At 41.9% G+C, this 26,826-nt stretch overlaps 1 protein-coding gene across 2 annotated transcripts in view; it reads right to left on the bottom strand.

Annotated features, from left to right (window-relative positions):
* Positions 1 to 26,826, bottom strand: part of LOC132831267 (ubinuclein-2-like) — an 81,028-nt gene that overhangs the window by 24,615 nt on the left and 29,587 nt on the right. For both annotated transcript variants that reach the window (XM_060849293.1, XM_060849292.1), the window contains exons 9-14: positions 21,715 to 21,833; positions 18,274 to 18,387; positions 9,025 to 9,168; positions 6,057 to 6,107; positions 2,589 to 2,631; positions 21 to 1,592 (exon numbers count right to left, since the gene is read on the bottom strand). In XM_060849293.1, the coding sequence (XP_060705276.1) occupies positions 21 to 1,592; positions 2,589 to 2,631; positions 6,057 to 6,107; positions 9,025 to 9,168; positions 18,274 to 18,387; positions 21,715 to 21,833 (2,043 nt within the window). The remainder of the gene's footprint in view (positions 1 to 20; positions 1,593 to 2,588; positions 2,632 to 6,056; positions 6,108 to 9,024; positions 9,169 to 18,273; positions 18,388 to 21,714; positions 21,834 to 26,826) is intronic.

The following is a 26,826-nucleotide window of genomic DNA, read 5'->3' as shown; positions in this document are numbered from 1 at the left end:
AAATGCAGCAGGTAGTTTACCTGGATACCAGTTGATGTTCCTGAGCCAGAGGGGGGTCTGTGTAGGGAGGGCAGCATTTTTATAGCAACCTGAGGGCCACTTCCGGGTCCCCCACTCACACTAGTCCTACTGACAGTTCCGCTTGGGCTGCTCCTGTTAGCAGCTGCACTGCTCAGAGCCCCAGACCGAGTGACGGAGGTGCTTGTGGTGCTGCGGTTTGTGGTGCTCATTCCTGCTGCCCCAGCAACACTGCTCCTACCAGCGCTTCCGCTGCTCCTGACGGGTGCCCCGCTCACACTCAAGCTGCCACGGCTGACAGCTCCACCCGTGGTGCTTCTGCCAAGAGTCCCGGCACCTGGCGGGCTGGCCATTTTCTGAGGCACTGAGGTTTTTTTAACAAGGGATGTTGATTGCTGCTGACCAGCAATTGATCCGGAAGGCGAGTGTCTGCTGCTCGACGAGCTGCCAGAGTGTTTGCTGCTGCTTTGCCGGCTTGTTGGACTCCCGGTCAAATTGCTTGACCCTATTGACACATTCTGGTTCATGGTGTTTGAAGGGGTTGTGGGTTTAGGTGGGCTAGCCATGGAGAAGGGAGGTTTAAAACCTTGGGCTGAGGTGCTTGAAGGCATCGCAGATTTAGGCGTGTAATCACTAGAGGTAGACGGGCTGATGCTGGTCCTAGACACCGCCTGGGCATTGCTAGTTACTGACGGGGAAAAGGACGTTGGGTAGGCAGTTGACGTATCCGACAACTGTGACACGTGACTTGCAAGCAGATGCTGTGGACATGCATTCAACTTTACTACTGGATTTTGGAGCGTTTTGCAAGTGGTAACTTGGGGATGTGACACTAGGCTGTTGTGGTGCATGCTGGATTGGGATTGTTTGGTGGATTGGGTCTGTGACTGGCTCAGTCTCTGCAATCCTGGCTGGTGCTGCTTGGCTGTGGAAGTCATTGAAGGAGGTTTGGGTGCTTGGGACGATGGTGCGGTGTAGCCGGCGATCAAACTGGTCATTCCTGGTCGAGAACCTTCCTGGGATTTCTTGGTGCCTGAGCTATGGCCAAATAAATGACTGAAAGTCAAAGGGACAGGGGAAAGTGTGGATACTTTTGGAGATGATGTGCCTGACTTTGGAGACTGAGTGACTGCTTTTGGAGATGGGGTGCCTGCTTTTGGAGATGGGGTGCCTGCTTTCAGAGATGCCGTGCCTACTTTCGGTGATGGTGTGGCTACTCTTGGGGAACAGGAGGCTGTTTTTGGGGAAAGTACTAGTGGTGTGACCTTGGCTATGACCTTTTTATCTTCCTTCGCCACAGGCTGAGGTCGAGGTGCAGGCGAGACAGAATTGTTTACAGTCCTGCTGATCTTGGTTGAATTGTTGAAGACAGACAATGCATCAGAGACTGATTCGAGAGAAGGGGGCTTAAGGGACAGATCTTCATCAAGAGAATCATCCAGGTAAATAGTCTCTCGGCTTGGATTACAACTGGAGCTTGAGATACTGACAGGCATAATTTTGCTCGTTGGCACCACTTTCGGGACAGTACTGGCTGGGGTAGAGAGTCTCTGCTCTTTCTTGGGACTTGAATCCTATTGAAAGAGAATGATAAAAAACTCATTAAGGGCCAGGAATCTGATCCCTTCAACTCTTCCCTCCAAAACTTCAATATCATCTGCTGTTAATAAATTGCCTGCATCCCCAAAACAAATAATTAACTGCCTGATGCCTGTACAGATTTCAGTCATTGCTTGAATGGTCCAGCTCCCGCACTGTTTCTGAACCCAAAGAAAATAAGCCATGACCAGTATCGGTCTGGGGACATGTGGGAGAAATCCAGTAAGACTAGGGTTCTAATGAAGCCAAAATGGACGGGTGACTAATGGAGGTCTTTAACAAAGTGAAAAGACTGGATGGAGTAAATGGTGAATAAATATTTCCATTTGTGAGTGAGACCAGAACTAGGGACTAAACATTTATGGCAATTAAAATAAATGTAAGAAACACAGGTTAGGTACAAGGTGCCCGAAGGAAATGAGGAAGGAAAAAACAGGGATACAGGGAGAATTGGTTTATTTATGCCTGTTTCAGTGATGCACCCCTTTGCCAACAGGAACAGCTAAAAGCAAGCTGTGTGCTCACTGACCTTCCACCTTGCTCCTGGACCAACTCCCATCTGCTACCCCTCCACACTACCTTCACCCACACTCATCCCCAATCCTCAACAGATACACAGAGCAAGGCTAAAGGAACATATGGTTTGTCTGCATGTACACTAGTCCCCAAAGCAATTCACTGCATTTTTGATAGGGCACTATATCTTCCTTTCCATAATCTGTGTGTAACCTGTTTTAAATACAGAGGAACCTTGATTATCCGGCATTTGATTATCCGAATTTTGGATTATCTGGCAAGGTCCCGATGCTTGGCTAAACTATGTTATCTGGTATTCAATTATCTGGAATTCAATTATCTGGAATTCAATTAACCGAATGAAATACACTCCGCCCATGTCCTTCAGATAATTGAGGTTCTTCTGCAAATCCAAGAAATATTTACTTGAGGGAAAAAGAGAAAAAAAAAATCACCTTTACTTTGGGTTTTGGGGCTAATATCACCTTCTTCTTGGCCCTGGGAAAGGAAAGACAGTGAGAAAAATAAACTTTGACTCCAACAACTTGAAGAAAATTGCTCAAAAGGGATTGCGAACAAAAAATGTAATGCAAAATGCATAGCACTTCAGTTAGCATTCAAAAGAGAAAGCAAAATGAATGTTTATGTAAATTCTTTGGTCAGTTTTGAAGCATTTTCCCCGAAACCTCAAGCTCTCTTTTTACCTTTAATAACCTGCTGCACACTTTCAACTCTCATTTCAGCTTGGGGGATATTCTTTTTGTTCCATTATTTGTCCTCAGGATGTGATACTGATATGGCAGCATTTAGTCCTAATCCTAACACAGTGAGATAGTGGCAGTGGATCTTTAGATTAGATTACTTACAGTGTGGAAACAGGCCCTTCGGCCCAACAAGTCCACACCGACCCGCCGAAGCGAAACCCACCCATACCCCTACATTTACCCCTTACCTAACACTACGGGCAATTTAGCATGGCCAATTCACCTGACCTACACATCTTTGGACTGTGGGAGGAAACCGGAGCACCCGGAGGAAACCCACGCAGACACGGGGAGAACGTGCAAACTCCACACAGTCAGTCGCTTGAGTCGGGAATTGAACTCGGGTCTCAGGCGCTGTGAGACAGCAGTGCTAACCACTGTGCCACCCACAAATCTTGATTGGCTGGTGCTGGTTTGCCACATCAGGATGTGATCAATTTTATCAGGTAGAGGCCATTATGGATAGACAGGGAGGCAGGATCACACTCTTGAAGAATGTTATTGAACCCGTTGGGATCTTATGGAAAATCCATTGGCCCTTATGATCCATTTTCTTTCTGATACTAGCCCATACATCAGCCAAATTTATTATCTCTGTTTGCAAGAATGGAATTTGAAGTTAGCATCTTTGATGAGGAAACCCAGTGCCAGGACCACTACACCATTATATCTGCTAATTCACTTTATTTAGTTAAAAATCACACAACACCAGGTTATAGTCCAACAGGTTTATTTGGAAGCACTAGCTTTCAGAGCGCTGCTCCTTCATCAGGTGGTTGTGGTTGATATATAACCTAGTGTTGTGAGATCTTTAACTTTATACACCCCAGTCCAACACCAGCACCTCCAAATCATTGCTTTACTTAGGTTTTGGGTATCCCAGTGCTGAAACAACTCCCATCCTGCATCCCAAATCATTTCATGTTTGTTTACTGGTGCGCTCCATGAAATTAATTACTGGTCATTCAAATAGACAGAAAAATGAATTTGCAAGTACAAAAGGAACAGAGGAGCAGTAGACCATATAACCCATTGAGTGTGTTCTACCATTCAATATGACAACCTGATTCTGGCCTTCAACTCCACCTTCCTGTCCACTCCCAATTCCCTTGATTCTCAGAAAGACCAAAAATCTCTCCACCTAGCCTTAAATGTGTTCACTGATGGAGACTCTACAACTGTCTGGGGCAGAGAATTTCAAAGATTTGCAACTTTTTGAGTGAAGTTATGTGTCAACTCAGTAAAAAAAAATAACTTTTCATATGGTCTTGTAGCTGGAGTGAGTGCTGGAAATGTACATTTGATCAGTGACAGCATATTGTTAGTACGAGTGGTTTGGCATTGACTGCTAGCAGGTTATCAGCATAGTACTGATTGATTCTGTTTATGATTGTGTGACAGCATTGGAGTAATTTTTATTTTCATTGAACCACACTCCCCCGAAATCGTGAAATGCACGTATTAGTGTAATGTGTATGGACTTGCAATTATATTGCTCCTGTAAGTTTCCTAACTAAAGATGCTATAGAAATGTGTGACAGTAATATATGTTTTATACAATTGCATATGATGCACTTACTTCTGATCAAACTCAATTTTTGAAGACTATTCAATTTTAATTTTTAACTTTAAATTGCTTGTGTAAAGAGAAGAAAATTGCATATAATGGTGTGTTTGCAGGTTATGACCACTGGATACTCCTGCATAATTGGCCAGTAGGTGTTACATTACTTTCCAGACCACTTGAAGCCTCTTTGTTGTCTCTCAAAGCAATTGTGGTAATTTTAAGGACAACATTTAATGGTGTCGGCAGAAATTCCTCTTGTTGACTAGCACACTACGATAATTTTACAGGATTGTTCCAAGGAGCTTTCCAACATATTCAATCATTTTCATTTAAAAAAAGCAGTAATGATTTCATGTCCTTGAACAGTCTGTTTGGGAAATATATATACCACCAGTATGATTGTTGAGCGGGTAGTTTCAGAGAAATACTTTGGAGAGAACGCATAGCACAATCTCCACAAGTAACTTCAAAAATGTGCAGAGATGCATGAATTTGAGATTGTTTGCCACACAGCAAAGAACGTTGAGGAGAAATTTAACACAGGTGTCCAAAATTAATTAGAAATCTTTGGAAAGTAAATAAGACAAAGCCACTTCCAAAATTAAGAATGATCTGTAATTAGCTAGCAAAACTGTTTCAAACAATTTGCAAAAAAGCCAGAGGTGAAATGGGAAATTTGTTTTATAAAGCAAGTTATTATCTGGAGACAAACCGAATAGTAACCTTCAAAGGGAACTGGATAAATACTTGAAAAGAGAGACAATTTGCAGGGCATTGAGGAAAGAATAGGGGGGGTGGGACCAACTGGAAAGATTGATGAGCTCTACCAAGGCGGCAGAGCAGGCACAGTGAGCCAAAGGGTGTCCTCCAGTGCTGAAAGATTCTGTGCTCATCAGAATTTCCTTGACAGGAGAGGATGGACAGTGTAGGACACAGATTCAGTTGACTTTCCAATCCGTCTACTTTTCAGTGCAGATCTGATGAAGGAATAAAAATAGATGCTGGAGAAACTCAGCAGGTCTGGCAGCATTCGTGGAGACAGAAATAAAATTAACATTTTGAGACCAATGACTCTTTATTGGAACCCATTCCAAGCAATGGCAGTTCCTTGAAACTTTCCTATGAAAAAGAGGGTAGAGTCTCTAAATTCAATCCCTGAAGACACTAGGAGTAACCTGATGTGATGAAGATGGCATTGATTTGTTCACTCATGCCAACCAGTGTTACTGACTGAATTACTGACTGATCTGTGTCTCCCATGTTCACAATTCACTAAAAGCTTGTTTTTACTGCCCAACTATCTTGCGCTCAGCAGATAACTCCCAGTTGCTGTTCATCCTTTCAAATGAATTGACATCTTATTTCTTTATGGACTTTTTGTTTCCTCAGATTTTTGCCACCTGAAGCTGTTAAACCTGTTTCTACGGGCATTCTTTGCTCCTCCTCCTAGACACCCATTTTTTGTCATGTATCCACCTAGATAGTGGGAATAATAAGCTCTGCAGAATTCATTTCAAAAAGGAATTTGTGCCTGCAGAGGGAAGAATAGGAAATAGATAGAAGAAAAAAAAACTGGCTCTGGTTTTACTCACGGAGTGGCAGTCAGGTGATTGTGCACTCTCTTGCTCTCTTTAAGCAGCATCCTGAAACAGAAAAACAAACAGTGGTATTATGGTCCTAGATTCAGGATCATCAGTGATTTTTAGGAGATGGATGGTCTGTGCTATATTTCTGCTGATTGGAATGTGGGATGTCAACAGAATCCCAAGGTTTCAGTGACAGCTGCAGAGTAAAACTTCTCTGCATTAACAACAAGATTTTAATCCTTATCTAAGAATGACACCCATTTACTGGGTAATGGCATTAACCTTTATTCATACTAGTTATCTCTGTGCCTCTCAACCTGGCTTTGCTGTCAGCTTCCACCCTTACAGGGCTGTCTAACAGTTCAAAGGTATTTTATGTTTTTTGCCCAGGGTTGGGATGCCTGTGCAGCAGCGTTCAAAGTCCCACTGATTATTGTGTCACAATTTTCCTTACATCCCATTTTTGTGCATTGGGAACCTTGGAGACTGAAATCACCCTGTCGAGAAGATACGTGCAATTCGGCTTTGAGCAGAGCTTTTAAAAACACACGCCTGTATAAGAAAAAAAGTCTTTAAATCACCAAGGCAATAAGTCATAGAGTAATACAGCATGGAAACAGATCCTTTGGCCTAAACTGACCATAGTGCCCTAAACCTTTCCCATCCATATATCTATCTGTTTTTAAAATGTTGCTATTGTATCTGCCTCAACCACTTTCTCTGGCAGGCCATTCCATATATGCACCACTCTCTGCATGAAGTTGGCCCTCAGGGCCTTTATTTTTCCCCTCACCCTAAACTCGTTTTCAATTCACCATCCTTGGGAACAAGAGCATATGTATTCATCCTATCTATGCCACTCATGCTTTTATATACCTCAATAAAGTCACCCCTCATTCTCCTACGTCTCAAGGAATAAAGTCCTATCCTGGACAACCTCGTCTTACAACTCGGGTCTACTTGTCCTGGCAACATCATCGTAAATCTTCTGTGCACTGTTTCCACTTTAACTATGTCTTTCCTATAACAGGGTGACCAAAACTGTATACGATACTCCAACTGTGGCCTCAACAATGACTTACACAACTGTAACATAACATCCAACTTCTATACTCAGTGCCTCGACCGATGAAGGCCAGCATGCTAAATGCCTTCTTCACCACCCTGTTTACCTGTGACACTGCTTTCAAAGAATGATATACTTGTGCTCCTAGGTCCCTTTGTTCCACAACACTCCTCATGACCATACCATTGAATAAGTCCTATCTTAGTTTCCAAAGTGCAACACCTCACACTTATCTGTATTGAACTGCATTTACCAATCCTCAGCCTACTTCCCCATCTGATCAAGGTCCCTCTGTAATTTTTGATAACCGTCCTCACAATGACAGGAGTAAGGTTAACTACTGGTGGAGGGACACTACTCAGAAAACTGACAAATTGATTTAAAATACCTGTCAAACGGACAACAGGGAGACATCTTTTTTATTTAGTTATGATGATCTGGAACGTGCTGCCTGAAAGGGAATGGAAGCTGACTCAACAGTAACTGTCCAAAGGGAACTTGATTGGAACATTTATAGGGTTGTGTGGAAAGGGAGGGGGATTAAGACTATTTATTCACTATCAGATGAGCTGGATGGTCTTCTTCTGAACTGTAAAGGTCCATGATTTATTTCAGGTTTGTCAGGACTTAGTGTTTCTAGATCAAAAAGATTAGACAGGAGGTGCTACAATGTCACTTTATCCAACTGCTCAAACTTCACAGCAGCAGTAAGTGTCAGAGTTGCTTAAAATGTTTCTGTTTTTGCATCATTCACTCATATCTTTCCTCCCACCAACTCACTTGAATGTTCAATTAAGATGGGCAGGAGCTCAACTCTGGGGAAAGTTAACACACAAATCCCAAGCAACAATTCTTCAGCCACTTTAGAGGGTTTGGTAGAGAGATGGAGGGGGCAGCATTGGTGCCTATTGTTCAAGCTGCTCTGTCAACAGCCCAATGCCACAACCACAGCCTTTTCAAATATCTTCTCAGACATGGCCTACCATTTTAGAAGGTTCTCAGTAAGTGATCGATCTGCTCTAATGACGCACTGGGGGCAATGTATTGTGCTGCAGAAATTGCATGTCCAGCAAAGACTTGATTCTATGCTGCAGATGCTTAATTTTAAAGAGCTACCCAACTCAAAGAAATTATTCTTGAGTTGTGAATAAATGTTGTGAATTGTTGAGGCAGTGTGCTCACCAGTGTACAACATGGTAAACTGTGTTCTGGGGAGACATTGAAGTGGTTAAGACCTAGCCCAGATCTTTCTTCTCATACAAGAACATTTATAAGCAGAGGCCATCTCAAGCTTCATTAAAGTGAACCAGAAGCCACATTTTAAAATAATTGATTTCTATAATGCTTTTCAAACCCCAGGAAGTTACAAAGCATTTTGCAGTCAATTAAGTGCTTCTTAAAGTACAGTCACAGTTGGAATGTAGGAAATACAGCAGTGAATTAACGAGGCTACGGAATCTTTTACATCTACTGGGGCAGACAGGAACCTCAGTTTCACATTCTACTGCATCTCCAACAGTGCAGCAGTGCCTTGGGACAACATTTCAGTATCAGTCATATGGAGCTCAAGCTTCTGAACATTTGAACCCACATCTTGAATACTCAGAAGCTAGTAAGCTACTCACTGAGCCATGCTGACGGAGCTTGAGATGGGATCCATGTACTCAGTACTTTTGCTGGAAAGGGGTTATGACCAGCCCTCTGAATAACTACCCTGTCATTCCAGAAAAGGCCATGATTGAACAGGGTGGGGGGGAAAGAATGATTAAAATGCAATCAGGACGAAAAAAAATGCTCAATAAATGAAACTAACGCTCAAGCATCTGTTATTGTGCAAATCATTTGTTTCTCTTCAAAATGAGAGAGAGAGAGAGAGAGAGAGAGACTATAAACCGCAGCCCATCTTACCGTGCCTGCATCCAGCCTTTGGGCCAAATAGGTTTCACCTCAGTCTCCATAAAGGCTTTCAGATAATCCTCTGCTGACTGTGACTTGTTTTGTTCCAGCTCATAACATCCCAGTTTAATCTTCACCAGGTTACATAGCAGGTCCCTGATCACAGCAATGATAAACAGAGTGTTGTCAGAATTTGGACACTTTCTTGGTTATTGTTCACAACCTCCATTTTCTTTATACCAAATTTCTACTGTCCTCTCCTGAAGGTGTTGCCTTTAGCTGTTGTACAGATCCAATGGAATGACAATCTTCCATTGTTGCCAAATGACAACTCACATGAGAACCCAGACAGCCAGTACCTAGCTTGGCAGAATCAGATTTACTTCCAGTGTCTCTCCTGCTTTAAATGTTTCGCTATACTTGTAGATAGCCAGTCATAGTCAAACCTCGGTACGAATTATTAGAGTAGAATCCTCAGCAGACTCTCTAGTGTTAAACACAACTATAACAACTACAAAGGCAGACTGAACTTTCTAGATGGCAAAACAAGCAAGTAAGGCCGTTTGAAAGCAAGGCAGTTTTGCCTTTGTTAAGTGATTCAAACTGCAGGCATCATATTTTAGGAAGGAGATCAAGACCTTGGAGAGGGCATGAAGGTGTTTCTTCACTGGGATGAGCTTCAGTTTATGGAGAAACCAAAAGGTGGTGGGACTGGTCTCCTTCGCACAAAGGTGGTTATAGGAGAATTCAGCAGCGATCTTAATTTATGAGTGACTTTGATCAAGAATGAGCAATTACACCTTCCACTGACAGGAGAATTCATAATAAGAGAACTGATTAAAAATCAATAGGCATAAGCAGGATTCGGGGTGGATGAGGACAATTTTTATTTTAATAAGCTGCCTAAAACAGTGCATCCCAAACTTTTCCTCTGGTGACATTTTGAGGTTTGAATATTGTGGTGACAATTGTGAGGGGTGGGAAGGGTTCACGGTTGAGGGGGGGGGGATAAAACCCATGAGAATGCGGGGTTTTGCCAGAGCTCTGCAGCAGCTAATAACCCTAGTTTGGAAAGCCCTAAACTAAAAGGATGATGTAAGCAGATTCAAAGTTAAATTTGAGATAGAACTGATCATATATTTAAAAATAAACTAGCTGTTACAGGTACATAGAATAGGCCAAAAAATCCATTTTTATGCTGTATGGTTCTATGGATTTACCAAAGATTATACGCAACAAGTTTATTTCTTTTATCACACACAACCAATAATTGTGGTCACCATTCAGGATACGGTCTCCCAGCTTAAAGCCAGTATTTTTTTGAAATCACTGACAGATATTGCAGCAACTCTATCATTTTACGCAGTTGTCCTACTAGACCACAGAATATAGGTACTGAGCTTTACAGATCAGAACAATTCATCAGACTGTCAGCTGATTTTATGGAAACCCTTTATCCTGATTGCCTAATTTCTACCCAGAGGGTCCCTGCTGGAGAGAAATGAGAGTGTAGGTCGGATACATTCCAAGATCGAAAACCTTTCTAACACTCAGTCCAGATAAGAGTTGATTGGGAAAACACTGCAAAAGTACAGGTCATTAAAAATAGTCAGCCAAAATCTTTTGCTTGTCCACACAACTGAAGCCCTGTGAAGAAAACGTTGTCTACGTGGACTTTAGTAAGGCATTTGATAGGGCATCTTATAGCAGGCTGGTACAAAAGACAGTGTCTCCTGGGATCTGGAATGAGCTGGCTAGATGGATACAAAATTGACTTGGTCATGGAAGACAGAGTAGTGGTGGCAAGGTGCTTTTCAGAATGGAGATTATCAACTAATGATGTTCTGCAGGGATTGGTGCTGGGACATTTGTTGTTTGTAATATATACATAAATGATCTGGAGGAAAACGTAGATGGTCTGATTTGTAAGTTTGTAGATAGTGAGGAGGATTGTTAATGGATACAGTGGGATTTGGATAGTTTGCAGACTTGGGCAGAGAAATGGCAGGTGGAGTTTAATTCAGACAAATGCTAAGTGATGCATTTTGGAAGATCAAATTCAGGTGGAAATTATACAATAAATGGCAGGACCCTTAGGAGCATCGGCATATGAAGGGATTGGGGCGAACAGGTCCACAGATCCCTGAAAATGGCACTACAGGTGGATAAGGTGATCAAGGAGGCATACAGCATGCTTGCCTTCATCGGCTGGGACACCGAATATAAAATTTGGCAAGTTATATTACAGCTGTGTAAAACTTTAATTAGGCCGCATTTGGAATGTGGAGTGCCGTTCTGGTCGCCACAATACCAGAAGTTAGTGGATGCTTTGGAGAGGGTGCAGAGAAATTTTACAATGATATTGCCTGGTCTGGAGGGTTTTAGTTATGAGGAGAGGTTGGATGAACTCAAATTGTTTTCACTGTAAAGATGGAAGCTGAGGAACGACCTGAAAGATTTAAGACATATACAGATGGGGAATATAGTCAGAGGCTTTTTCCAGGGTAGAAACTACAAGAGAGCACAGATTTAAGGTGATAGGGAAAAAGTTTAGCAGAGGAGTGCAGGGAAAGTTTTTTCACACAGAGGGGGGTGAGTGCCTGGAATGCGCTGCCAGTGGAGGTGGTGGAAGCAGGCACGTTAGTAACGTTTAAGGCACATCTTGAGACACACGTGAACAGGAGGAGAACAGAGGGATAAAAACCACATATGGGCAATAATTAGTGGGTTTAAATAATCTTTAGCAATTGCTGCAGGCTTGGTGGGTCGAAGGGCCTGTTCCTGTGCTATAAAGTATTGTATGAAATCCTTTGCACCCTTTTGAAAGTCTTGACTTTCATTCCAAAGTGTCATGCTGACAGGAAGTCAACCTTGGAATTCATGAACGACTGGTCAGAGGGAAAACATATGAAGGAAATCACACTTTTCTGTGACTTCCCAGAACCAGTGAAACATTTTTGAAGTCTCAACATTGCTGTAATGCAGGAAATAAAACAGGGTGCAGCTTAGCCAGCATTTAGTTAACGACTATATCATTTGAACAATAATATTAGCTGAGATACACGTACCAGCCAAGACACTAGGAAGAACTCTGCACTTCTTTGAAAGGTGTCACAAGATCTGTGTGCCCATTTGAGGGGGCAGCTATGGCTTCAATTCATCTGAAGGATGGCAACTTGGACAGTACAGTACTCCTCTGTACAGCACTGGATTGTCAGCCTGGAATCTTTTTTGATCAATTTACTGGAATGGGATTTGAACCCACAATCTTTTGACTCAAAGAGGGGTTTACCACTGAGCCAAAGTTGTGGAAGGAAACTACCCAGACTGATTTGGTAAAATGCATAGTATTCAGAACCTCAGAACATTAACAGCTGCTGACACCATCCTTGTTAACCAGGACAATGGACTTAGGCCAAAATGTTGGCAGCTGCTGTCAGGCCTATGCCTATTTGAAACTGAGATGCTCGGCTAGCTGAACTCTGTACTGGGAGAAACTTCATTACATCAGTGATTAACGGCTTTGAAATAAAAACAAAGCACAGGAGAAAATCTGCAGGTCTGGCAGCATCTGTGTACAGACAAACAGAGCTCATGCTTTGAGTATCATGATTTCTTCAGAACAAGAGGTATCATGGGTTTTAAAACATTAACAGTTTCTCTCTCTACAGATGCTGCCAGACCTGTAGAGATTTTCCAGGATTTTCAGTATTTCAGAAATCCAGCATCTGCAGTATTTTGCTTCTGTTAAAATGGATTTAAACTCAGGTGTCAAAGATAAAAGACCAGGGTCCTAATACCCTACATGGTCATCTATATCTCCAATTATCCATTTCTATGACTGTGTGTCCTCTATAAGCAGGAACTCATGGCTTTAAAAAGTTTCTTATCTCACTACACTTATTCTGCACTGCTAAAATTCTGCCTCTTACTGAAAGAAGTCAAGCTGCAAACTAAAGCTATAAGAGAACCCTGATTAAGAGGAAGCTCTACGTATTCCGTCAGGCACTTTCCATCAATTGGCTGCAGCTGCATTTTTCTAAACAACAAAATGCAAAATGGTCACTTTCACAAGGGTTCTGCAACTCATCAGTTCCTCTCAGTTGGTTGAGCTGACAGCATTGCATTAATGGTGACAGAAGTGGAAATTGCTGAAAAAGTAATCAGTCAGTCTTTGCATAGACAATGGGAAAGACCAAGGAAGTGAGACTGATTCGGAGTTTTATCAAAGAGCCAGCACTGCCACAATGTTCTAAATATCCTTTTTCTGTAGCAAACGTTCCTGACGCATGGCCCTTTGCCACTGTTGTGCACCAGTTTATGCATGCCAAGAAGAGATCTGCCAAGAACAGCAGTGATGAACAGCTTATAGGTACTGGTGATTAGATTACATTAGATTAGATTACTTAGTGTAGAAACAGGCCCTTTGGCCCAACAAGTCCACACCGACCCACCGAAGCGCAACCCACCCATACCCCTACATTTACCCCTTACCTAACACTACGGGCAATTTAGCATGGCCAATTCACCTGACCCGCACATCTTTGGACTGTGGGAGGAAACCGGAGCACCCGGAGGAAACCCATGCAGACACGGGGAGAACGTGCAAACTCCACACAGTCAGTCGCCCAAGGCGGGGATTGAACCCGGGTCTCTGGCGCTGTGAGGCAACAGTGCTAACCACTGTGCCACCGTGCCGCCCACTAATTGGGAATCTGTTATAAGATCCATGTGGAAGTGAGAGACACGTGCTGCATACAAGAGTTTTAGTAAGTACAGCAACATAGACTCAAAGGAAAAAGAGAGAAGATTGAATATACATAACATGAACAACACAAACAGGAATAATGAAAACTGGTTTGGGGTTCATGGAAAAGAAGATACAGTGAACTAAACAAAGATAAAAACAGAAAAATTTATTGGCAGAAAGTGAAGGGTACACACTCAAAAAAGAACATTAAGAAACCATTTAGCTCCTCAAGGCTATTCCAACAGTCAATCAATGTCATGGTTAATCTTCAAGTCAACTTGTCTATCTGTAGTTCTAAAAGCCTTGATACCTTCTAGCAACAAGAATGTACTAATTTTAGCCTTCAATATTTGAACTGATCTCCAATATTGAGTGCCTTTTTGGGACAGAATCTAGATTTGTGAGAAAAGTGTTTGCTGAATTCACTTCTAAATAGAAGAGTTCTAATTTTAAATGGCATCCACTGTTCTCGATTTACCACTAGAGGGATTTGTCTCTCTGTACTAACTATTCAAAATATTCCAGCATTTTAAACACCTTTATTTAATCACTGTCCAATGACAGGAACTTATCCATCAAAGTTTGTCATTTTTGGGGATTCTTTTCTTTGTGGTGAAATGGTCAAGTCACCGAGTTAAAAAAAATGCTAAAGTTGTCATAAAATGCCAGTGATCTAAGTATGTGTGGTAGAATAGGTAATTGGACTTCTCCCGAGGGCTCAAATTCAATTCCCTTCAGCTTGAGAATTTAGTACTCATTAAATGTGGAAATTAAAAAAAAGTAGCCATGGATTGTACCAAAACCCCATCAGGCTCATTCTTCTTGTGGGTAAGAAAATCTGCTGGCCTTATTCAGTGGCCCTTATGTGACTCCAGTCACACCAACACGGGTGACTCTTGATAACTGCCACAGAAAACCTCTCAATTGCATTAAAACGTTACAAAGGACTGCAGAGGTCTGAGAAGGCAACCCATCACCACATACTAAAGGCAACTTAGGAGGAGCAATAAATCTCATCTCCTGCAAAGGTTACATTCAAGTATGTAATGTTTTAAAGAAAACAAGCAAATTAGCTTTTCACTGCAATGCCAGTCCAGGGGAATGAAACAAATCCACTTTCTTTTGCCAACTGGTGAACAGAAAACAGTCTGAAAGATAATAGTGTCAGATAAAGTGAGATGATTGGTAAGTTTCTCTCTGAAAGGAGTTCCTCAAACATTGCAGTTAGTAAAGATATGCAATACCAATCTATTCCAGTTTGTATGAGTTAACTGATTTTACCTTGAGTGGGTGTAACAACAAAAGACTTTGCCTGGTATATCTGAGAAGTGGGAACAATCAACCAATAACTCTGTTATACATATATCTTCATCCAGTACCTCCGATAGGAGAGAACAAGGTTATTCTGTGATGTCTTCCTGGTCTGAACAGCTTAACATTTATTATCTAGCCACACAGACGGGTATTATTCATTGAAAGGTAGGAGAGTGGTGTAGTTGTGAAATGAATGGTATCTTCGGAGACAAAGTGAGAACATTTTAAAAAAGTAGATCTCACGGAAACACAGAGTTGAACCCAAATTCTCAAATAAATGAAGGTATAAATGAGGGTTATTGGGCCAGGGTGTGGGGATATTAAAAAAAGACTAACATTTATATAGCACCTTCCAAAACCTCAGGAAAACCAACTTGCTTGACAGCCCATGTTTGTAACAATGCTAGTTAAGGGACATGTTCTTGGGAAAATTCTCATTCTTTGTCAAATTACAGCAAATGGGTGAAATTACAGCATGTGCAATGCTTAATGGAAGGAAATATGCAATTAAACAATTATAGTTCATAGAAGATAATGAGGAACTAACCTTAAGAAATCCTTTTCTTTTGTGAAACATCTAAACTTGTACAAATCAATCTAACTGGCCACTGACCTTTTAAAACCTACTCTTGCACTCAGCTATAAATCAAGACAGGAAGAACTTTGACATTGTGAGTGGAGGGAGAGATAAAACTAAAGGATGGTGAAGGAAAAACTAGACTCGTAGAACTTTTTTTTTAAAAAAAAAGTTCACTTGCGTGATGTGAGAGTCACAGACTATGCTGGCATTAATTGCCCATTCCTGGTTCTCCCTTTTTGAATTGCTACAGCCCATGTGATGTAGGTAGATCTGCAACACTGTTCGAGAGGAAATTCCAGGATTTAGATTGAACGCTGAAGGAATAGCAATATATTTCCAAGTCAGGATGGTGAGGGGCTTGGAATGGAACTTGCAGATGGTGGTGTTCTAGTGTATCTGCTGCCCTTGTTCTTCTGGGTGCAGTGGTCGTGGGCTTAGAAGGTGCTAGGAAGTGGTGGTGAATTTCTGCAGTGCATCTTGCGGAAGGTACATACTTCTGCTACTGAACATTGGTGGTGCAGGGACTGAATGTTTAAGGAGGTAGCACCATCAAGCAGGCTGCTTTGAGCTGGATTGAGTATTGTTGGAGCTGAACATATCCAGGCAAATAGAGTGTATTCCATCTCAGTCTTGATGTTCCTTGTAGACAATGAACAAACTTTGGAGAGTCAGGAGATGCAGTATTTCTAGGAGATGCAGTATTACTGCAGTATTTTTAGCCTCTGAACTGCTGGTGTAGCCACTGGTATTTGTATGGCTAGTTCAGTTTACTTTATGATCACTGGTAATCCTCAGAATGTTGACAGCAGAAAATTTAGTGATGGCGTAGCCACTGAATATCAAAGGCGGGGGCTACATTCTCTTACTGAAAATGACCATTCCTGGCAGTTAGGTGGCGTGAAATGTTCCTTGTCACTTTTCAGCCCAATCCTGGATACTTTTCAGGTCTTGCTGCATTTAGACATGGACGACTGAACATCGTGCAATCATCACTGATTATTCTTACTTCTGGCCTTATGACGGAGAGAAGGTCGCTGATGAAAGCAATTGAAGATGACTTTACAGAACAGGAGGCAACCAACTGGCCCATCAATCCTGGATATGAAATACAGCGCAGAAACTCAAAAGGGCAGAAAGCATTTGGGAAAGGCAAATAAACAACTTACTTAATATTACAAATATCCTGATTTTCTTTTCCATTTCCATGTAGTGCTGTGGCCTGTGTACTGTTCAATGACCTCAGTCACAGAGTCCAAGTAACCACTAGTCACTGTGAGCATACAATGGTGAGCACTGACAAGCTGCAGGTTGCATCACTAGCTCAATCCATTACTCAAAGAATTTTCACACAGACACAATTTGGGGAAATAGGAGTCAGGACTTTAGTATTTAGCTCCTGGATTGTGACCAGATAAAACTCGCATCAATCAACTTCTCTGTGGTGGCTGTTGATCAGGAAATGAACTTAACGGATGCAGATTCCAAGTTAGAATATAGCATTCTCTACCCATGTTGCTGTGGATGCTTAGTCATCAAAATATTTAAGACAGGAATCAGTAGATAGTTGGATAATAAGGGAATTAAGGGCATGAGATAAGACAGCAAGGTGGAGTAAAGGATTAGATTGTCACCACCATCTGCTGCAAGGCTCCTGCGGTCAGGCAATAAATGCTGGCCAGTCAGTGACACCCACATCACATGCATAAAAAAAGTGGAGTGGGGTAGATAGCTGAACAAGTACATGTGCTCTTGTTCTTTATGTTACGATGCCCTGAGGACAAACTCAAGGTGTTTACATCCATTGACAAAGTTACTGCCATTTTACAGCAGACTATTTGCATTGAGCAAGATCTCTCAACAGCAAATTAATGTATGGCCAATGAATCTGGTGGTATTGCTTTAAGAATAAATATTGTCAGAACAGGTAGAACTCTTGGTTCTTCTTCAAATAGTGTAGAGGAATCATCCATGCCCATGCCTTGGTTCAACTTCTCGCCTGAAAGATGGCATGGTGGTTGGCACTGCTGCCTCACAGCGCCAGAGACCCGGGTTCAATTCCCGCCTCGGGCAACTGTCTGTGTTGAGTTTGCACATTCGCCCAGTGTCTGCGTTGATTTCCTCCGGGTGCTCCGGTTTCCCCCCACAGTCCAAAGATGTGCAGATCAGGTGAATTGACCATGCTAAATTGCCCGTAGTGTTCGGTGAAGGGGTAAACGTAGGGAAGTGGGTCTGGGTGAGTTGCTCTTCGGCAGGTCGGTGTGGACTTGTTGGGCCCGAAGGGCCTGTTTCCGCACTGTAAGTAACCTAATCTAATCTTTATAACAACTTCAACTAGTAACATGTATTCAAGTTACGTAACTCAAACCCACAACTTCCTGACAAGGATTACAGGATATTGGCAATGAGGCAAGCTGTCAAAATTAAAATCAAACTAATACAGAGAACGAGAAAGAAAGACAGAAATAATAAGAAATGTCAGACACAGAACCAGTGTGTTTAAAATTACTTTAGTTTGAAATTCCAAGAGTAGCAGGACCAGATAGGACAGTTATTCTGCTAATATAAGGGTCAGTACAGAAGTCTCAAAATGAGTGTCCTCAGCCTCTGAAATTCCTACCTGACATAATCATTCCAAAGAAATTTCTTCCGCGGTCCCATGACTCTTCGGCCTGGTTTATCATCATCGTCCTCTTCAGAACCATTTTTGTCTCGGTCCTCTTCAGATGCCATTCTGAAAAAATACCCAACACATGAGTAAGGAGAGGTAGAGAGAACTGGCATCTTCCCTCCACATTCATCCACACCCTTCTGCTGCGCTTGTTGCCTTAGATCCACAAACAGCTGGTTTTGCTCTAATGTCCATCTGCAGAGTCACTGCCCATGACCAATGTCTATGACCCTCAAGGGAAGAGGACAGAAATGCACTGGGTTTGTGCAGTCAGTATGTGCACGCACGCGGCATACTGCAACTCTATTAAAATGAAAACTTAAATACTCAGGAGAGAACATATGCTTGTCTTACTCAACAGATCACCACAGCTTCAAGGTTATAAACTAATGACCACATGGTAACACTCTGCAACAGATCAGAAGAAAAGGATCTTTAAACATCCAGATACAAAAATAACAAAGATCTGAGAGTAGTGGAATGGTGGCCTTTCCCGAATGGGGAAGGAGTTGCGGTTCATTTGTATACATCCTTTGCCAACCTGGAGAACTGCATTCAGTTCTGTACACTGGACCTCAGGAAGGTTATGTTAACCTTGAATGTAGCACAATTTCACCTGAAAATGTCTGGGCTTATAAGGTTACAAGAATGTATAACTTCGCCTATAGTCCATTCAGCTTAATAGATTTTGCAGTATGTGATAAACTGTTTTAAAATGATAAAATAAAACTAGCTTGTATTCCCAGCAGACGATCAAGGACCGATCTGATGTTATTTTAAAATGAAAATAATTTTAGTGGGTTCGTACAGAGAAAATATTTCTGTCAGTGGAGGAATCCAGACCAAGTGTGAACAGCTTTAAAATTAGACCTATTCAGGAGTGAAATCCGGAAACAGTTTAGCGCACACAGGGTGTAGCCAAAAGATTGGAACTCCTCCTCTTCCAATTCGCAATGGATTCTGGGGCTCAATGGATTCTGGAGCCCAATTGAGCAAGGACAGATACATGGACTTGGGATTGAATAGCCTACCTCTTTTTGTGACAGAAAGAGATTGGAAAAAAGGTTCAACTTGAATTTCTATTAAGAATCATTATCCTGTATGATGTGGGGAGATGGTAGTGGAGTGGTAATGTCATTGTACTAGCAATCCAGTTTCAAGTCTAATTCTGTGGGGACATGGGCTCAAATTGCACTCTGGCAGTTGATGGCACTTAAATACAATTATTCCATTTGGAATTGCAAGCTAATCTCAGTAAAGGCAACCATGACAACTATCATTATAAATCCCATCTGGTTGACAAACAGCCTTTCGGGAAGGAAATCTGCAGTCAGACCCAGTCCAGTCTGATGTGTATCCAGACCCACAGTACGTGGATGATTCTTAACTGCTGTTTGAACTGGCCAAGACAATGATACCAAATCCCATAAAAGAACAAGGAAAGTAAAAAACACTTGGACATGCAGCATAATTTAATACTGGTTTACGTTTGTTAATGTTTGCTTTTCCATGTTTGTACAACAGAACTGCTTCTAGAAGTGATTGTGCTGACATCCTTGGTCCTGGTGCTAAAGGACCTCTTCCCGTATGTGGCAGTGTTTATCATCACCCTCAACCATACCCAAAGTGGAAAAAACACTGTGCAATGACTGCCTCTTCTCACATTAAGTTTGATGCCACAATTCGTTAATCTGTGCACATTTACAACTTGTTCACTCCTTCCATGCGTCACTTCATTTCCACTGTACAGTGTTAATGAAGAGGCATTAGCCCCAGGGTTTCTTTTATCTTAATTCATGGGATGTTGGATACACCGATTGGACCAGCTTTTATTGCCCAGCCCTAAATGCCCTTTCAAAGGGATGGTGAGATGCCTTCTTGAATGACTGTAGTCCATTTGGTGTAGAGACACCTACAATGTCATTAGAGTTAGAGTTCCAGAAGTTTGAGCCTGTACCACAGAAGAAATGGTGATATAATTCCAGCCAGGATGGTGAGTGGCTTAACAGGAACTTGCAGTTGGTGGTGTTCTCATATAACTGTTGCTCTTGTCTTCTAGATAGTAGTGATCATGGATTGGGGAGGTGCTATCTAAGAAGCCTTGATGAAGTTCCATTATCCTACATTTAGGATTGTCAGATCAATAATAATATGTCATCTGATAACTCAGCTAAGATCTGTGAAATTATCACTGACAATAATCATTTCCACTTCAACAACATTTCTTGTCTTCATCATTGCTTCAGTCCAACTGCAGTTGAAACCGTCACTCCTCCTCTTGTTAATTCTGGACTTGGCTATTTCAATGCTACTCTGGCTAACCTCCCACCTATCCCCAACCCATAGTCTTGAGCTCATCCAAAATCTACCTCGCACCAAGTCCTGCTTATCCGTCACCACTCTGCTTGCTGATCTACACCGAGATCTAGCCTAGCAAGGTCACAGTTTAAAATTCATGTTCAAGTTCAATGTCCTCACTCCTCCTCATCTTTGCAATCTTCTCCAGACTCGCAATCTCTTTCTCTCAAATTTTGTCAGAGACAAAAAAAACTGCAGATGCTGGAATCCAAAATAGACAGGCATGAGGCTGGAAGAACACAGCAAGCCAGGCAGGATCAGGAGGGACAGGCACGAGGCTGGAAGAATACAGCAAGCCAGGCAGCATCAGGAGGGACAGGCATGAGGCTGGAAGAACACAGCAAACCAGGCAGCATCAGGAGGTGCAGAAGTCGACGTTTCTGGTGTTGTTATGTGTAGCTCCAATATTGATAATCCATCACTGATCACTTTGCCTTGTGCTGCTTGTGCTCTAAATAGTTGAATTCATTCCCTGAACCCTTTCACGTCTTTGATCACTTATTCCAATGTTTCCTTATGTGCTTTGGTGCCAAATCATGTCCAATAATAATACCGTGAAATGATTTGGAATGCTTTACAACATAATAAAAGCACAAGATAAACCAAAGATGTTGATGATGTTAACTGAATTAGAGATCTTTCAATCCGGATGACTTAGTGCTAATCAGATGTGGTTTTCTCTAGACGGTTCTGCCATTGTCTGCTCCGAGGATGTAGGATTGAGCTTGAAAGACTCTATTCATAATCTTCCCTATGGGAAAACCTTTGTCTACCCTTATAGTCATATCAAAGAATCACAGACCTGAACTTGCGCTTTAACAGTCTGGATGAGGGGGTTGGGACTACAGGTACAATCTTAATTTTAAATAAATGTAGAAAGTACAGTGAAAAATAGCTCAGGATAAAGCAATGAACTCTAGCAACCTTTTAGAGAACACATCAATTACCATGACTTTTCTGGTCTAGCATTCAAGTCTGGGAGAGCATTTGGCAAAAAAACAACCGGAAAAGACGACTGAGAGGTAAACATACTTGGCAAACCGGGCTTGTGTATGTGCTTGGAGTTCTTCCTGATATTTTACCAGTTGTGCTGGCATTACACTTGCCACTGCTTCCTTCAGCTTCTGTGTCGGATCCCGTAACCGCTCATCCTGGGAAGGAAACACAGATGTTAAGAAAATAATCTGCATTTCTATAGTGCCTATCCTAAATTCAGGATGTCCCAAAGCACTTCACAGTTAATTAAGAAATTTAGAAGTGCAGTTGCTGTTGTAATGCAGCAAGTGTGGCAGCCAATACATTCACTACAACAATATGAAACAAAGAATTGCAGATGCTGAAGATCTGAAATATAAACAGAAATTGCTGGCAAAACTCAGCAGATTTAGCAGCATCTATGGGAAGAAAGCAAAGTTAACGTTTTGACTCCTGTGACTCTTCATCAGAACACGTGCTACAAACTCCCTTTGACAGCAAAGCAAAATAATGAGCCGTTCTAGTACATTAGTTGAAAAATAAACATGGACTAGGTCGATGGAAAGAACTCCTTGTTCTTTACTGATTAAGGTCAGAAGTCACATGATACCAGGTTATAGTCAAAGAGGTTTATTTGAAATCACAAGTTTTCAAAGCCCTGCTCCTTCATCAGGTGAAGTGAAGGGGCAGTGCTTGGAAAGCTTGTGATTTCAAATAAATCTACTGGACTATAACCTGGTGTTGTGTGACTTCTGACCTTGTCCACCCTAGTCCAACAACAGTACTTCCACATCATGGGTGGCCTGGTGGCTCAGTGGTTAGAACTGCTGCTTCACAGTGTAAGGGACCTGGGTTTCATCCAGGTGCTCCGGTTTCCTCCCACAATCCAAAGATGTACAGCTTAGGTAACCTGGCCATGTTAAATTGCCCAGTGTTGAGGGATGTGTAGGTTAGGTGCATTAGTCAGGGGAAGTGTAGAGTAATAGGGGTAGGAGAATGGGTCTGGGTGGGATACTCTTCGGAGGGTCGGTGTGGGCTTGTTGGGCCAAATGACCTGTTCCATACCATTGGGATTCTACAATTCACCTTTACTGATTGAGACTGTGGGATCTACCACTTAACCTGACAGGACGGATGAAGCAGAAAGTGAGGACTGCAGATGCTGGAGATCAGAGTATGGTGCTGGAAAAGCACAGCAAGTCAGGCAGCATCCGAGGAGTAGGAAAATCAACGTTTCGGGTATAAGCTCTTCATCAGTTTCTTTGCTTATTCTAAACACAACATCTCTAACAGTGTAACAGGTACTGCACTACAGTTTCAGCCTGTATTATATGTGCAGGTTCCTCGCGTGCGGTTTAGATTTACAACCTTCCGATGAAAAATACTACACACTGTGTCATAGAACCAGGAGCAGGAATAGGCAATTCAGCTGGTCAAGCCTGCTTCACCATTTAATGTGTTTATGGCTGACTTTATTTTGGCCTCATTTGCACTTTCCAGCCAGCTCCCATGACAAATTTACTCATGAAAAATCTGTCTATCTCCTCCTTAAGTTTATTCAGTGCCCTGGCTGCACTCTGGGTAGTGAGTCCCACAGATTCATGAACCTTTCAGAGAAATAATTCCTCATCATTTTTAAAAAATCTGCATCTTGTTCTACAATACCCAACAAGGGGAAACATCCAATCTGTCAACTTTGTCAACTCCCTTTAATCTTGTCAATATACCTCAAACAGATTACACCTCATCCTTCTAAACTCCGGATAGAATATTCCTAAACTGCTCAATCTCTCCTCATAAGACAAGCCTTTCTCTAAAATTAATCTAGTAAACCTTCCCTGACTAGCCTCCAATGCTATTACATTCTTCCTCAAATAAAGGGTCCAAAACTGTATGTAGCCCTCCAGATGTGGATTCACCAATGTCGTGTACAGTTGTAACAATACTGCCTCGTTTTATACTGCAATCTTTAGCAACGAATGCCAAAATTTAATTTGTCCTCATTACCTGCTCTACCTGCATACTAGTTTTCTTCAATTCATGCACGACAACACTCAGATCTCTGCACTGAAGCATTTTGAAGTTTCTCTCCATTCTGATAGTAAGTTGCCTTTGTACTCTTCCAACAAAAATGGATAACCTCACGCTTATCCACATTCAGTTCTAACAGCCAAATTTCGACCCATTCAGCTAATCTGCTCATCCATATGTAAATTTATTATTCCTTCATTGCAAATATTTCCCCACCTATATTCATGTCATCCACAAAGTTAGCTGTATCACATTCCATCCTGACAACCAAGTTGTAGTCGCATCCTTCTGGTGTTCCACATGGAGACCACATGTAGGCATCAGATTTAACAAGATTAAAATAAGCAGACCAATGTACTCAGACGTAGTTAATTCCCACTTAAAAATCATAGGGATTGTATTTAGTTCGCACTCTCATTCCACTTACATTAAAAAAACACTCAAGGCAATTTTCAAAGTGGACAACTTGAGAGTTATTTGGAACACCAGCACTGTCCAAGGTAGTCGGAAATACAAACTTGGAGCCATCGAGTACACTTAAATAGTTAGAGTGAGGGGTTTATGTAGAAAAATTCTACTATAATCTTAGCACAATTTTATAGTGAGCAAAGGTAAATAATAGCAATATTGAGAGGAACTAAGGTTCTGTCGACAGGAGATGTGTTTTAATTGCTTGTCGATAATGCTTGAACACTGAAACAATGGTCAATGAACCATTAGTGGTTTGCAAATTTTGACTATGTGGCTCATTAAGTCATGAGTGAAACATTTCTTCCACTGCTTGGTTCCTGTGTATGAATTTCACAGAAGTAATGATCAGGAAAGGGCTGTCCTTAATATAAATCCTCACTGATGGAAGAATTCTATACTCAACTTATACCAAGGAAGAGATGCAAGAGGTATGTTTTGTGCTTTTAAGTTGTTATACTTTCTACGTGACTGATGGAGCTCAATATTCAGCAACTAACTTACACATGGAGATATAAAGTGTCCCTCCCCTCCCCAGTAAAACTGCAACATAGCATAAATAACAGTCATACTCTGAATTTTGAGAAGATTTGTAGCTCAGGTTGAGGTTCTGCATGTAGGTTTGCTTGCTGAGCTAGAAGGTTCATTTCCAGACGTTTCACACCCTCCTGGGTAACATCTTCAGTGGACCTCCAAGCTAAGCACCATACATGATTCCTGCTTTCTATTTATATGCTTGGGTTTCTTTGGTTTGGAGATGTAATTTCCTGTTCTTTTTCTCAGGGGGTGGTAAATGGGGTCTAACTTGAGCTCTGGTTGGAATGCCAAGCTTCTAGGAATTCTTGTGCGTGTCTCTGGCTTGTCCTAGGATGGATGTGTTGTCCCAGTTGAAGTGGTGTCCTTCCTCTGTGGAACAATACATCCGACTAAAGAACACACCTGTCAATTCAACAGACTGATCAAGACCTTTGATCTAAACATTCAGAGTATCCTATGCAGTCTCATCCCACATACTTCTCACATTGAAGACTTCTACTGCCTTCTGAAGTTACACAAAGCCAACACACTTGGACAACCAATTGTATCAGGCAACAGGACGCTATGAGAGCACTTCTCTGGCTATGTCGAAGGCATCTTAAAACCCATTTTACAAGGAACCCCTCAGTTTCTGTTGTGACAGTACAAATTTCTTATAGAAACTCCAGTCAAACATTCCTCATCACAATGACAGTCTACACCAGCATCCTCCATGACAATGGCATCACTGGAACAACCTCAGTACTCAACACCAATAACTTCCAATATCCAGATGCCAGCCTACAACTCATCTGCTTCATCCTCGACCACAACAGTTCTTCATCCAGACACACCGTACAGCCCTGGGGACCAAATATGCAACCCAATATGCCAAGATTTTCATGCTCAAGTTTGAGCAAGACTTCTTTGCTGCACAGGACCCCCCAATCAACACTATATTCCAATACATCAACAATGTTTTCTTCCTTTGGACTCATGTCAAAGAATCAATGAAACGACTAGACAGTGATATCAACAAGTTTCATCCCACCATCAGACCCACCACGAACTACTCTTCAGAATCAATCAGTCTCATTCTTGGACACATGCATTTCCATCATGGACAGACACCTCAGTACCTCACTCTACCGCAAGCTCACAGATAACCTAACAATGCAGCACTTATCTAGCTTCCACCCTAAACATGTTAAAGAAGCAATCCCCTATGGGCTGTCCTGTAAATACCCAGGATCTGCTCAGATGAGGAGGAGCATGACAGACACCTAAATATTTTGAAGGACGCCCTTATAAGAAAGGGATACGATGTTCATCTCATTGATCGCCAGTTCTGACATGGCACAGCAAAAAGCTGCAATGTCCTCCTCAGAAGACAGACACAGGAAACGCTAGAGTACCCTTCGTCATCCAGTACTTCCCTGGAGCAGAGAAATTACGCCATGTTCTTCAGACTTCAACATGTCTTCGATGACAATGAGCATCTTGCCAAGATCATCCCTATGTCTCCACTTATTGCCTTCAAACAAACTGCCAAACCTTAAATAGACCACTGTTCACAGTAAACTACCAGCGTTCAATTGATCACAACATCACACAACCCTGCCATGGTAACCTCTGCAAGATATGTTAGATCATCAACATGGATATTAGCATCACATATGGGAACACCATCCACTATGCACACAGGAGATATTTCTGTGACTCGGCCAACGTTGTCTATCTTACATGCTGCACACAACGTTCCTCCGAGGCATGGTATACTGGCGAGAGTATGCAGATGCTACGATAATGGGTAAATGGACACTGTGCAACAATTGCCAGACACGAATGCTCCCTCCCAGTCGTGGAACACTTCAATAGTCAAGGACATTAGGCCCCCGATCTTTAGGTAAGCACCCTCCAAGGTCGCTTTCGAGTTATACAACAATGGAGAATTGACAAGCAGAAACTGACAGCCAAGTTTCGTACCCACGAAGACAGCCTCAATTGTGATGTTGAGGTCATATTGTGCCACATGTGACCACACTTCTGTATCTGTAAAATCTTCCTTACTGTCCTGGTTTGACACCATTATCATGATAATTTATGATCTCTCTACATTAATTAGTTTATACAGTTTTGGATTACTTATCACTT

Source organism: Hemiscyllium ocellatum, chromosome 33, assembly GCF_020745735.1.
Source record: "Hemiscyllium ocellatum isolate sHemOce1 chromosome 33, sHemOce1.pat.X.cur, whole genome shotgun sequence".
In the NCBI taxonomy this organism is placed as follows: domain Eukaryota; kingdom Metazoa; phylum Chordata; class Chondrichthyes; order Orectolobiformes; family Hemiscylliidae; genus Hemiscyllium; species Hemiscyllium ocellatum.
This window is presented reverse-complemented; position numbering and strand designations above follow the sequence as displayed.